Raw genomic sequence first — 15,471 nt, 5'->3', positions numbered from 1 at the left:
TGTTGCATAAAAGAAGGGAAGATGACACTTCAAAACAGCGGTTTTTTTTTTGGTTGTTGTTCAATTCATGCGGCACCCATTTCTCAAGTATTTTTGTTTTTCCAATCTCTTTCAAGTGGTTGGAAATTGTCATATATGTTACGTCTAATTCAGAAGCAAGCTCTCAAACAGTTGTGTGTGGATTGGCTTTGACTAAGGCTCTTAGTTGATCGTTGTCAACATCCGATGGCCGACCACTACGCTTATCATCTTCTAGACTCTCGTCACCGCTACAAAATTTCTTGAACCACCATTGTGCTGTACGTTCATTAGTGGTTCCTGGGCCAAATGCATCATTGATATCATGAGTTGTTTCAGCAGCTTTTCGGCCTAGCTTGAATTGGAATAAGAAAATTGTGCAAATTTGCTTTTTGTCCATGTTGTATTCAACGTTCCGATAAAATTGGCCTAATTATTCAAAAAGAAAAAGAATAACATGATTACATAGAGCGAAAAACAGGCTTTAAAATGATATATAAAGTCAAAGTAATTTAATGAAAATTAATTTGAAAGTACACCATTTAAAACAAAAATTTAAAATTCCTCAAAAACTTTCTTGACAACCTAATACTATAAATCTGTTTGTAAGATTTTAGTCAGGCTGCTATGTGTTAGTAGCACTACCAGTAAACAGTGTAGACTGGTACTACCTGGCAGCATTCTGAAAAGAAAAATAATTCTGTATAGAAGAAAAAATCATAAGTCCATGTGGAGGATTTAAGTCAGGTTGTTATGTGTTAGTAGCGCTACCAGTAAACAATGTAGGCTGGTGCTACTTGCGGCATTCTGAAGAAAACAATAATAATGTTGTGTCAAAGAAAAAAATCTCAAAATGGGGGAGGTGTTGTGGCACACACCCCCAAGTGAGAAGTGGGCTGTTCCACTACTGATAAATAGTGGACAGACACAGCAAGCAGTGTCAGTCCACGAGGAATTTTTATTGTTTTTTTTTGTAATCATTTTTGATCCCTGTGAGTTAAATTGTTATATACTTGTTGAAGGTCTCCCGTAATGGTGAACCTACTTGTTGAATATCATTGTTAAACTGTTGAATTGTTGTTGCTGCTTTTGTCTGTGAAATTACAATTGTTTTCTTCCCCATTCATGGGTGAAGTAGACAAGAAGCAGAGGATGGAGTGCAAACCAGTTCCAGCCACTGGAAGAAGTTTGACAGTTGATGTGTTGCAGGTACGAGAGATAAAGATGGAACCAGTTTGAAGTTGACACCGCCAGAAAATTTAACAGCAAGCATGATGAAGTGAACAGTGGTGTATAGAACGCTATCCACGACATCGAAAAAATAGAAATAGCCACAGTAGAGGCTATAGAGGAATGCTTAAAGGAGGTAAAAAGCCTCACAACATTTTACACAAGAGGGAGGAAATACGGCACTGTGGAGGTAAGGTTTGCTAGTGAACAAGAAGTGATAAACCACTCCACTGTGGCTCTAAGGACACCAGAATGGGTACTTCTGCCGACTTACTGTGGCAAACGAGTGGCCAGGGTAAGGATTGGCAGAGTACCCCTGGAGATTGAGGAGGCATGGCTGGTGGCAGCCATCCTGTATAATATGGAGGAGGATGTGAAGGTGTTGAAAGTGACGAGGATGAAAAAGGTAAACTGGTGGGGCTCTGGCCTCAAAGTTGCCATCCAAGTCAACTTACAAGACTTGCATAATATAGCGGAGGAGGTAATACTACCAGAGGATGAGAAATTGAGAGTAGTGGTGGAGGGAAGACCTCCAACCAGTTACCATTGTAGCATAAGGGGACACAGAGCAAGGTGTCCTCAGAACGAAGATAAAGGTGAAAAGGAACAGCAGCAGCAGGGTGACAAGCAGGAGGAAAATGCCAAAGCAACAAACCCAGTATGTGAGAAGTGTCCAGAGAAGGTGGAGGAGGAGTATACGGTGGTGAATAGGAAGAAGACGTGGACTCGCTGCCAAAGAGTCCACTAAAGAAAAGAAAGGAAAGTAAACAAGAAGCACAACAAGAGATACCAACAACATCAAAGGAAGCCAACACGGAAAAACAAGTGGGACTACAGAAACAAACAAATAAAAAAGAAGCCAAACAGAAACGGCATATGGTAACATATGCGAAAAGTATAGATAGAGAAGAAAATCACAAAAATGAAATCAGTAATAACAGTGAAATTAACGACGGAATACTATCCAGAGAGCACCAAAGCAATTGTTATTGATGATGAGAGATGTGAGAAACTAGAAGAACTGTTCGGAAAGAAGATACGTGTTGAGTTTGACGACTTGCCGCTGGTAAAATGGTAAAAAGAAAAAAAGAAAAGTAAGTAAATATTTTAATATTTTAAATGACTGTAAAAACAGATGCAAAAAAGGAAAAAAGAGGAAAAAAAGAACTGATTCATAAAGGTTAAATGAAAAACATTTAAATGATACTGCCTGCAAGTGGGGAGCAGGCGAGCCATTTCATCTTCATTGTTATTATCCATCCTTTATTCATTCGTTCTGTGTTTCTTGCCCCTACTGTGGTGTTTTGTCTGTCCTCGTGCTGTTCCCTCTGTGTTACGGCTTGCATGCCAAATAAAGGAAATTCAGTCAGTGAGGTACACTGTAGGGGCCAGTCATGCGGACAACAAATTACGTTGTCATAATGCAGGACATGGATATTTTTCTCAATGTAAACTGTTTAACTAAATAAGTAAAAAGTTTTTTCATAATTCATGTCTGTTGCACATTGAGTTTCTTAATTATGGTTACTTGTCAGTGTTTTAAAATATTTTCATACATTTTTTCATTGAAATTGTACTCTCCTTTGCTCCTTATGGTCTTAATTTGTCACTTCTCTTCATCTGAAACCAACCCTACACACATTCACACACACCTCCTACCTTTAACTGCCTCTCCTCCTCCACCTCCACACCTGTACACCATCTAACTCAGTACCCTCACTACACACACCATTATATAAACACCCATACACATTGTTCAACCCAGTACCCACACATCTCATTCCACACACACTAGCACCCAATACTTCCCAATCCCTAACTTTCATCACCCCTATACCACCTTACACCTCCACGCATCCTCCCACAACACAAATATTCATTCATAAAAACACACACAATACACACACACAGACAATATACTCAGGCACACAGCATGCATAAACACACAAAACTTTCACACATAAACATACAAAATATACATGCACACTATAGCATCACACACACATTTCATGCACTAACACACACACTACTTGAACATAAATGCTACACATTAAATGCTATACAAGTGTTTGCACACATGCATAGGTGCATGCGTGCACGCACACACACACACACCTGATAACCTCACACACGTATTACACTTAGCTTCACACAAGCTCGCCCACACATACATTCACATGCGTTTTCCCCCACCCCACCCCCTTCACACACACCATTCTTACATACATACATACATGTGCTTGCACACACCAGTTTGGCCAGGTCACCATTATTATCTCTCCTTCACTCAGCCTTTCTTCCAGTTATTTCATCATGTTAAACCATTAATCCCTTCACATTTTTTCTTTCTCCATTTTTTCACTCTCTCTCCACTTTGTTCCTCTCAAACCTTTCTGTTGAAGAGTGTTGGCTCAAAACGTCAAGGACTTTTTCCATTCTTCCCAAGCATCAAATTAATGCTTGTTGTTCCTTCACCTGTCTATGTCTTTTGTTTTCTGTAATTTGAACTATACAATGTATAGCGTAAAGAATTCCTGATTGGGCATAAAAACACACAAATTCTTTAGGATTTAATTAAATATAGTTATGTAACATATTAAGATACATTTCATTCAATATGTTCTTTAGCCTTCACAATCACCCAAAGATAGCCAAGAACAGTCACACAAACACCAGACAACTTCTCCACTTAAATGATCCCATGATACTACTAAGGCTTTCTTCAGAGCAGTGATATTTTTTAGGAAACTCTTGAAACGTCACTTTCTAGAATGGACCAAAAAGCAAAGTTTATAGGGTTGATGTCTAGGCTGGAGTGGGGTCACACATTCTTGTCCCAGAACCTGCTGAAATAGCTCCTGCACTACTGCTGTATCACATTGGACTTATGAGAAGGTGTGTCGTCTTGCATGAACATGTAATTATCTCCAAATGCTTCAGTCGCCCATGGCAAAACATTATCATCCAACATTTTCATGTAAACTGCTAAATTGACTTTTGTCACCACTTTAATAAACACCAAAGAAGATTTTCCAATATTGGATGACACTGCAATCCAAACCACCATTCTGGTGGGTTTCATTTGACGAAACACTTTACAGGCACCTTTGGGAACCACATCCAACCTTGTAGCCAAAATCCTGTCATTCTTGGTGTTCGCTATAGTCGCTACAGTGAATATCTTTTTTAACCAGGTGAAGACATTGTTGCCAGTGCTCTGAATCTCCTCCACCATTTTATTCCACCTGTCCAGCCGCTTGATCAGAAAACTGCAGGACAAATATTTTACTATTTGTATTTACATTTATTGGCCTGGAAAGACTTCAACAGAGTCCGTCACTCTGATATGGTGGTCTCTGAGGAAGCTAGGGTAGTGGTTGAAATTAGGTGTTGATGTTGCAACTTTAATGACTTATAATTTAAGTCTTATCATGCACGACGTGCCACATGGTTGTCTGAAATACATTGAGACTTTTAGCACTTTTCCTCATGCTCCACTGTGGATTTTGTGACACTCTCTTTCAGACGACATCCACTAATTGTTTCATCTTTACAGATCGTTTTCCACCAGGAATGGGATTGCTGTTGATGGAACCTGTTTCACTGTAGCATTTCATGACATTATAGACTGTTGTGGGATCAACACCAACCATTGAAACCATGTCTTTGGTGCCATGTCCTGCTTTTTTCAGAGCTACAATCTTACCTATTAGCTTCTATATTGAAATTATTTTACTCATCAAATTTAAACAAACAATGGAGTGTACAGTTGAATGTTGAGGATTTCAAACTAAATTGAATAAAATAAACATATAAATGTGTGTGTGTGTGTGTGTATGTGTGTGTGTGTATATATATATATATATATATATATATATATATATACAGTGGTACCCAGCTAATTAGAAACAGAATTGGGCTAGATGAGATGTAGTTTAGTTTTGTGCCAGGGAGAAGTGCTACTGATGTTATCTTCTTGATCAGAAAACTGCAGGACAAATATTTTACTATTGGCCTGCAAAGACTTCAACAGAGTCCCTCACTCTGATATGGTGGTCTCTGAGGAAGCTAGGGTAGACAAATGGCTTGCAAAAGCCATACAAGCTGTGTACAGGAGTGCTGTCAGAGAGTTAGCCATGAGTACAGTGACAAATTTAATGTACAGGTAAACATTCATCAGGTCTCAGTTCTCAGTCCCCTTTTATTCATCATTGTGCTCCAGGCTATAACATGGGAATTTAAGACTGGCTGCACCTGGAAAATACTATTGCAGAATCTATAACAGAAAAGAAATTCCAGGTGTGGAAGCAAAATGTAGAATTGAAGGGCCTTCAAATTAGCTTAACCAAAGTTGTAGTAAGCAGGAAAACAGATAGGACTCTACCCACGTAAGGTAAATGGCCCTACTCAATATGTATGGAAAATGCAGGCTGGAATTCTATATGTGCAAGCAGTGAACACAAAAGAGGTGCAGTGGAATCATGTGAAGGTAAACAAAATAGTGCTTGTATGTGGAAGATTCACAGTGCCAGAAAGACCTAGGATACATGGGAAATTGATTCTCTCAAGGGCCCTGGAGGCTCCCTAAAGGTAGTAGATAGTTTCTGTTACCTAAGTGAGCTAATTAGCAGTGAAGGAGAATGTTCTAAAAGTGCTGTTGCTAGAATAGGAATAGGATGGAGAAAGTTCAGAGAACTATTTTGTCATTTGGCAGAGAGCTATTTTGTCTTTTGGCAACAAAGAGTTCTCTCTCTCAGAATGAAGGGCAGATTATATGATGTTCATGAACATACAACAATGCTACATGGTAGTACAATGTGGGCCCCAAAATGCTGAGGACATGCAAAAACTAGAGAGGAATGAAGCTAGTTATTTTCTGCTTGAAACGCAATTCCAGTGTGCATAACTGGCAATTTGCTGTGCTCAAGAAGCCCATCCCTCTCTGCCCTGTCAAACATTTCCTTTAGCTCTCATCCCTTAACACCTATCGTTCCTCTAACTATTGTATTGCATCGCTACTATAATCACCTGAGAGCAGAATCAGCACATATTAAATCCCCTCCCTTGTGGTTACCTCACCCCCACTGAACCACTTCTATTCTTCATTATCAACCTCACCCACACTATTTTTACTAAGCACCACCTTGCTGTGCCTTCAGCCACTGCTCTTTCTCTTCCACTATACTCCATTCTTAACTCTTCTTTTGTCTGCTTTTATTTTCAATGTCCTCTCCTATCTATCATCATGCCTCACTAACTATAGCCTCTTACATATCTCTCTATCTCCCCCTCTCCACTACTCCTACATGTTGCACATCATCCCACTCCTTTCTAGTCTATTCTCCTTCCTGAGCAACTCCTTTATCTCTTTCTTACCACTCTCCATATTAGTATTTTCCTTCAACCTCACCTCCTCCTTTGTTCATCACTATGAGGGGTGTTCATGAACGATTTCCCCTGGCCCACTTTCAGTTATTGCAGGAAATGGAACTTGTATAATCATACATGTCTCTTCGTCTAGAGACACGTATAATCATACATGTCTCTACATGTTACATTATAAATTGCAGCTTTCCACTAGTATTTGTTTGTCTTTTGCAGCTGCTGGAGTAGACTAAGGTGTTATAATGGAGGCAGTTGAATACAGATCAGTAATCAGGTTCTTGAAAGGTCATACACCAAAAGAGACTTTTGATGAGATGAAAGAAGATTATGATGATGATGCACCATCATACGCTGTAGTCAAGCACTAGCATTGCCAGTTCAAATGTGGTTGAACATCGGTGGAAACTGCTCCTATTCCTGGACAGCCACATTCCGCCATTAATGATGACACCATCCATAAAGTGGAAGCTGTCATTTTCGAGGATTGCCGCATAACTATTTGGCAACTAGTCCAAGAAGTGAAGATAAGAGTAGGATCTGTGGAAAAATCATTCACAACCATTTGCATATGCAGAAGTTGTCTGCACGATGCTTACACCTTCTCAGAAGTAGGAGTGAGTCATTTGCTACCAAGCTCTTTTGGCAATATATCAAGAAAACATAGAGGACATTGGCAGATTTATCACATAGGATGAACCATGGGTCCATCACTCTGATCATGAGACTAAAGTCCAGTCGTCACCACCTCCAAAAAAGACACATATCCAACCCTCAGCTAGCAAGGATTTTCTGGCAAAGAGTGCCACAATTAATAGGGCAATTTATACTTCTCTGCTGCAGAAATTGCAGGATACCATCAAAGCAGAAAAGCATGGCAAGCTGACCAAAGGAGTCCATCTCCTCCAAGGCAATGACCCAGTTCACAATGCACAGATGAAGGTACATTCCTGCTGCTATGAAATCCTTCCTCGTTCCTCTGACTGTCTCAACCTTGCACCATCTGACTTCCACCTCTTTCCAACCATGAAGTGTTTTTTGAAGGGGAAGCACTTTTCAGATGGTGATGTACTTATTTCCGAGGTAAGGTCTTGGCTCCAGACGCAGCCTACCAACTTCTACAGATGAGGTCTTCACAGCTGCATAAAGTGATAGAAGAAGTGTGTCAGCATTGGGGGTGGCTATGTAAAGAAGGACTAATAATTATGCCAGGTTTCATTTATGCCAGTCCTTGGGAAGAGGGTCAGGGGAAATTTTTAATGAAAACCCCCTCACCCTCTAATGAAACTATCCACTCTCTCATCTTCTCCCATGACTCACATTTTGTATTCTCTGTTATCCTCATCCACTTGTACCTTGAGAGTTTGCTCTAGCATCCTATACCACTGCCTTCCTTTTATATCCTTCAGCCGTCTATCTCTTCTACAGCAAGACTTGTTCTTGTCTTTCTATCATACTTTAGCCTTTCAATACATGGCATAAAGCCACCTACCTCCACCTTCCCCCCTTATTAGTGTGAGCGTTTTCTTTTTGTGTCTGTTGTTTTTTTTGTCTTGCAACATTACACAGCAACCTCACTAGTACCAGTGGCTCAAAACAAGTGTCCACTACACTCTATAAAGTGGTTGGCATTAAGAAGGGCATCTAATCATAGAAACTATGCCAAAGCTGACATTGGAGCTTGACATGGCCTTGCAGCTCACCAGATCTAGTCAAACCAGCATGGAAAACAGGCGTCAAATGATGATGATGTATTGTAGTTTCTAATATTGTAATTCTGTGTTTTTGTAAATGAAAAATTTCACACACACATACAAAAAAAAAAAAAAAAAAAAAAAAAAATTCCATGAACTATGCAACTATAATTTATTCATGCAATTTAAATGAATCCCCAAAACATTTCATATTTCTTAATTTCCAAAGTAAATGTTTAAAAATTTGTTAATATTCATTTTTCATCCTTCTATAAATATGATTCAGCAATTAGAATAAATTTCCATTGATAAATTCTGAGTCCAAGGACTTAATATTACAAATCAATGTTTTTCAATTTTGTGGTAGGTATTATAATGTAGATATTTATCCTCCTAATCCGTATTCCCCACTTTGTGGCAAGCATTAGTTATTGTCGTTTAATCTTGTGTCAACTCTAAGTGAGCCAAAAAATTACTAAGGTATTAACTATGACCATCCTGTCTTTCATCCAGACATTGTAACTATGACTACCTTGTTTAATGTGTATTTCCACTTTTTAAAATTAATCATTTAATACATTACAAACTTGGAATTTTTCATCTTTTACTTAGTAACATTCACCAATACTTGATAATTCATTGAGCAATTTTCTCAGAATACACCTTTTATATTTGTAGGTTTAATGGTGCTCGAGCTATTCTATCTGGTCCTGCTGGAGGAGTTGTTGGTTTTGCTATGACGACCTACAAGAAAGTATCAGATCTTCCAGTTATTGGATTTGACATGGGAGGTATGCTTATCTTTTGTCTGGTTTAAGATAAACCCAACTTCATAAAGTTGTTAAAAAGGATCACAGTCAACCAAGTGAATAAAAATCATTTCTCTTGCTTAGCATTAATCTGTATTTTTCACATAATTTGTTTTTTTCACATAATTAACTCTTTTGTTACTATATTTCTAACTAAAACACTCCCCTTATGAGTTTCAATTAAATTCTAAAATAATCATGAATTTAGACTAGTTTCATTAAAAGACTAACTTTTTTACTTATTGACACATTAATGTGATTTTTGGAACAGAATTGAATAAAAGGTTCTTAATCAATTCTATTGCATAACTTTTATCTCAAAGTGACTCTAATTAGGTAAATACAGGAAAATTCAGCAAAATATTAAAATATTTAAATTCTGTTTAAACATCATCATCATCATCATCATCATCGTTTAACGTCCACTTTCCATGCTAGCATGGGTTGGACGATTTGACTGAGGACTGGTGAAACCAGATGGCTACACCAGGCTCCAATCTGATTTGGCAGAGTTTCTACAGCTGGATGCCCTTCCTAACGACAACCACACCATAGAAAATGTGTCATCAGCTAATATTCAATTGGGTATGCAACAAAATTTTAATATCTAAGAATTGTGCACATCACTAGATTATCAGTTGAATTTAATGCACTTAAGAACAGATTGAAGTACTAGAATTTGCTTTTGAAGAAAACTAGAAAATGAAATATATCAACTAATTGAAATTAACTCACACACACATACATGAATACACAGAACATATATAATAAAGATTTACAATAGAAATTAAATCAAAACTTGCTACATACCTTGCAAGCAAATTTAAATTACAAGTAAATAAAAAGTAAAAACGAAGTAAATTTGAAAAATATTTATAAAATCTAATCATACATATATACAATATTTCTGTCATGGAAACTTGTAAAACATGCCTTTCTACATAATGCAACCTTGCAGGATGCATACTGGAAATAAATTTCAACTGGCCATCCACTGGCAGTTTTCCTTCCTACAGTTATTTTTTTGGAGGAATAACCTGCCCTCAACTGCATTGCTACATCTGCTCAGAACTGCAGATGGTTGCACTGCTATAATATAAACGTATTTACAATGCTCATGCTTGCTATATACCAAACCAGGTATTACCACTATTTATTACTTTCTCTACCAACCGGATAATAACTCATCATTTGGTTCAGCCAATCTACACCACCCATGTACCTGTTATAATCGAGGTTCACAAAAAAGGGTATCATTTTCATCTACACATGGTTGTGCACAGGTAGATAGAAAATTTATCTGCCTCTTATCTCTGTATGCAGTTACTAGCAGATTTTCTTTATGCTATTGGATTATTTCACCTTTTTTTTTAAAATTTTGCTTTTTTTATATCCAACAGCAGCCCTTTTCTATTAGCACTTACTGTAGCACATGCATATATTATCACAGCTTATAAATCCACCACAAGTTTGACCGAACTAAAAAAACTCAATCAAAAAATAGTATACAGCCCTGGTTATGGTATGGAAGTGATAAATTCCAGACCACATTGTACCCTAGGCCATGCTGACTAACATTATTGTCCTTTTTCCCAGAATAAAAAACTAAATCTACAGCAGTGCCCAGTATTTGCTTCACAAATTTTCCAAACTTTGATCCTGCACTTCCTGGGCTTTCCTGGCATATACTGTCAGAAACATACCTTTCCTTTATACCCCGCCATGCCTTCATTGACGGATAGGTATCTATCAGGGTTGTAGAATGTTTTATATGCATTTTGAATGCAGTCGATGAACAGGGGATGAAGTCAATAAACAGGGAATCAAAGTTTGGTTCGTCACATACTGGGGTACTGCTAGTGTCTCTCACATGAAATTATTGGTTCAGTTTCACAAATTGTGTTCTTGTCATAATACTGGAAATGTACTGGTCTTCAAAAGGTTGCTGATTACTCCAGTAATTTGTAATTCTGGGTAATTGTCTTATGCCCATAATAATATTGATGGCAAAAAAATGCCTGTATTTCTTCTATGCTTGTGGGAAACCACAAGCTATCATTTTTTCCAGTTTGTTTATATTCTGCATAATGGTTTGTTTTTGCAATGATCGATTCAAACAAGCTTACTGGAAAAAATAAGAAAAAAGATCTAATGGTTTCAATTCCTGATAAAGACTATGAGTAGGTCCAGTCTCTTCAGAAAAATCATTGATGAAAATAGATTTTAACTTGTTACTCCATTCAGATACAAATTCGTCTTCACTGTTGCTATCAGTGTTCTCTTCAGAATCACTGCTTTCAGTTTCGGATACAGAAATATCTAATTCATTTTCATGCACCACATGCTTTTGTAGTTCACTCATACATTTGCATGATTTCTCCATATCTTCTATTGAAAAGCCCTCAAATTCAGAATCACTACTTGACAGCATGAAACTGTTATCTATTTTAAAAGTTGAAAAAAATCACAGAAGTAAAAATGTGGAAAAAAATTTCCCCAAATTCACAGAGTTCAGATATCATGTCAAAAAATGTCGGATACTGTAATTCAACTATTTACAAAGTGAAATCACATGTTTTCACTTATGTACTAGCAAGATTTGTGCTGAAATCCACATTCAAATATCAATGGCTTCACTTGGCCAGCTTCAGCCAGGTTGGTTGTTTAAACCAAAAAACCATTTTGCTGGCTGCAGCCGGATTGGTATTGAAAAGCTTAATGGTATCTTTTTGGAGGTGGGAGATGAGGTGTTTTTGTGATAGCTGCAGCCAAATCAGTTGTGAGCTGGCTCAATACTTGATCTACTGAATTACATTGTCATTAATTTACCATCAATACGGCACATCAATATAGATCACTGATATACCATTAATATTGGTGTCTTTCATAAAAACACTTAATTCAAAAGTCTCATTTGCTTAATTGTAAATAGATATGAGGATGTACAGTTTACACCTATAAGCAATAATAGTTATATATTATCGATAAGTTGTCTTTTGTAAGTGAGCCCTAACTTTAACCAAGATGCTTCTTGCCTGGCTAAATTATCTATGTACATTTCATGAAGAGATGACTTCACTGATCCAATAATTACAGATCATCCATTATGCTTTAACAAAATAATCTGTTTATCATAGAACAATGGATAACATCTGTTTCTTTTATATACTTAGGTACATCTACAGATGTCAGCCGTTATGCTGGACAATATGAACATGTCTTTGAGTCTACCACAGCTGGAATCACTATTCAAGCACCACAGGTTAGTTCTATTGCTCACATCATAGCTTATAATGTATGGTATTAGATATGATGTCTAAAATAAATTATTCTTTTCAAAGAATAATTTCAAAGCCAGCAATTTTGAGGGAGGAGGAAAGTTGATTACATCAACCTCAATACTCAACTGATGTTTTATTTTATTGACCCCAAAAGATGGAAGTTTGAACTCAGAATGTAAAAAGATGAAAGAGATGTCACTAAGCATCTTGTTCTTTGTGGTAATGAATTTACCAGCTTGCCATCTTTGTCTCATATAAAATAATTCTTTCTACCAAAGGGACAAGGCCTGAAATTTTGGAGGAGGAGTCTAGTCAATTACATCGACCCCAGGGTTTCACTGGTACTTAATTTATTGAACCCAAAAGGTTGAAAGGCAAAGTCAACCTTGGAAAAATTTGAACTCAGAACATAAAGATGGACAAAATGCCACAAAGTATTTTGTCCAGAATGCTAACGATTCTCCCAGCTCACCATCTTTCTCATTTAGAATAATGACAATTCGCTTTAATTTAATTTACTGTTCTTCATTTTTAAGTTATTGATTTTAATTTCATTTCTCTTTATGTGTTTGTTCTTTTTTATTATATATTAATTTGTTTTATAGTTAATTTGTGTTTTTCATTCTTATTTGAAATATTGATGTTTTTATATGACTTTAACCCATTAATGCACAGTGTGTGTGTCCCCCAAAAATTGGACAATTAGAAAATTTTACAATTGTGGTTAATTGTAGAAAGAAAATTAAATTTTATGTATTAAATTATTTAAATGGGTTAATCTTATTATTTTGTCATTTTGTTATCATTTCAAAAGACAGTCATTAGGATAGTGTCTCCAATAAATATATAAACTGAATTCATAAATTCAAGATGGTTTCTTGCACTTTCCCAATAAATTTAAATAATGCTAACATGATGACAACTGTCACTCTCAGCAAAGTATGTCAGATAACTTGTACCATAGATCAATTGACTGACACTCAGAGTGGATGTATGCATGTGTGAGACTGTTTGAGTGGAGGATGTGATGTGTTTTGTTTTGAGGACACTCTCATTCCTTGTCACAACACTAAATCATGCTTCTGAATAGTGTGCTAGAATTTATCATTTTCTATCTGGGTAAAAACTTGGTCGTGAATAGATATATTATTGTTGACATGAATAAATATGTTGTTGATGAGATAAGTGAAGAAATTAATTTGTATATTAATAGAGGTGTATAGTCAATGTGCTACTAGAATACATTTCCGAATGGCTTATTTACCTGTTTAGCTTTTTCTGTACTGTAAAATAGTTATTTTGGTATTTAGTTTTAGTAAAAAGTGTTGGAGACAGTAAGGTAACCTCTACAAGGTCACTCAGTCTGTTAGTAATAGTATCACTTCTTCTTCCTATCATACCCTACTGTCTCAAAGAAAGGAAACACATACTGAACAGTATAGTATATGTTAATTAAAAAATCGGATGGTCATTGCTGGAACATTTTTGGTGATAAGTATTTTGATCAATGTTACCTGGGTTTAAACAATAATTAAAAAGTTCAAGTTGTTTTTAGATTTTAAATACTCCTTGAAGCAGTTTTGTCTACATATTGCATGGAGAATCTCAGTTAATCAGAGATTTTCAACTTACTATATTACATATGTGACACACTACTGTATGTGTCTAGTATGAAAAATACTCTGCTGGGGTTACTTTTTATCAATTATGTTGTTGATACTTACAGATTCTATCACTTTTCCTATATTTCTAAATATATTAATCACTTCTAAGTTTTATCATGTGTAGATTATGTTTTGATGAAGAAGTCTAGTAAGATTAAAACATATCTTTTGCATTCACCTGTCAGTTTTAAAGACATGATCCACTCCAGTTTGCATCATGTTTGTTTTCCAAAATGTGCAGTTCTTGAGATTTTCAGTTGGCTGCTCTTACTTCCTTTGTTTCTTGTTTTTAGATTTAAAACTTTCCTTAGAAGGAGTTTTTGTTTACTAATTGCATAGATGATATCTGTAGTGTGATGGAGGAAAAAGACAACAGAACAAGAAGCAAAAGGGAGAAAGGAATACAGCGACCTTACCTGTCGACCGTGGTGGGATAAGCGATCACTGACCAGATCAAAACATGACCTTTAACATGCGCCATCTCTGCTCGAACTGCCCACACATGCTCAGTGTCACGCATGCGCCTGTCCTTCTTCCACCAGTCCCTGCAGTCTTCACTTCCGTTTGCCTCATCTGCAATCCTCTCCACCAACACCACATAGTTCATCACAGCACATAACACCACAAACACCACAAGCCCCACCCGATCTACAGATCACTCAACCGGCTTTCCCACTCACTCCTCTCTCCCAAACTCACACCTTAATTGGTTTCATAATCAGCTAACCAGGGAGGAGGGTGCCGCTCCCTCTGTGGTCGCTGTGTGACCCTGGGACTGGCCTGAGTTCCTGGCGTGCTGCTGCTGGCTTCATCATCTTGCCTACTGCTGCTGTCTTCATCATCTTGCCCACTGCTGCTGGTTCCATCCTCTGAGGCATTGACAATCTTCCGCACATCCAAAACATGGCATGGCATACCATCGACAGAGACGTTGTTCTTCGAATTGATGGAGGTTATTGTTCCCTTTCCCCATTGTGATGTACACTGTGCATTTGGGGGTTTTACCCAAACTTCTTCCCTGACCTGCACAAAGGCGTGCTCTTCCTCTCCCCCGGGTCGCATTGATGCAGTACACAGATGCCTCCACTTGTACCTGAATATTCCCCTGCATGGCACTGATTCCTCAGCTTGTCCTGACCTGGGCGACATATTGTACCAAAATACAGCCTCGATTGGTGAAATGTGGCCCCTCTCTGCCATGGTCTTGATGGTATGATGATGCCTTTCCACGACTCCATTTCCACTTGGCCAGTATGCCGCCCTGAAGAAGCGGCTGACCTGCTACCCACCAAACATTTCTTTCAGCACCTCTGAGCGAAACGCAGTGCCATTATCCAGAAGCAGCTCATCCACGAGGCCTCATTCCAGGAATATCTCATTTAATACTCTCGTG

General features: G+C 37.5%; 1 protein-coding gene across 2 annotated transcripts in view; it reads left to right on the top strand.

The window, feature by feature from the left end:
- The window catches only part of LOC106867745 (5-oxoprolinase), a 255,283-nt gene that overhangs the window by 54,900 nt on the left and 184,912 nt on the right, over positions 1-15,471 (top strand). For both annotated transcript variants that reach the window (XR_008266373.1, XM_052975150.1), the window contains exons 8-9: positions 9,003-9,115; positions 12,307-12,395. Coding sequence is in view for 1 of the 2 variants with exons in the window: in XM_052975150.1 (XP_052831110.1) it covers positions 9,003-9,115; positions 12,307-12,395 (202 nt within the window). In the remaining variant the exon portion in view is untranslated. The remainder of the gene's footprint in view (positions 1-9,002; positions 9,116-12,306; positions 12,396-15,471) is intronic.

This window comes from Octopus bimaculoides, chromosome 20 (assembly GCF_001194135.2).
Source record: "Octopus bimaculoides isolate UCB-OBI-ISO-001 chromosome 20, ASM119413v2, whole genome shotgun sequence".
In the NCBI taxonomy this organism is placed as follows: domain Eukaryota; kingdom Metazoa; phylum Mollusca; class Cephalopoda; order Octopoda; family Octopodidae; genus Octopus; species Octopus bimaculoides.
The sequence above is the reverse complement of the archived record's forward strand: the minus strand, read 5'-3'. Positions and strand labels throughout refer to the sequence as shown.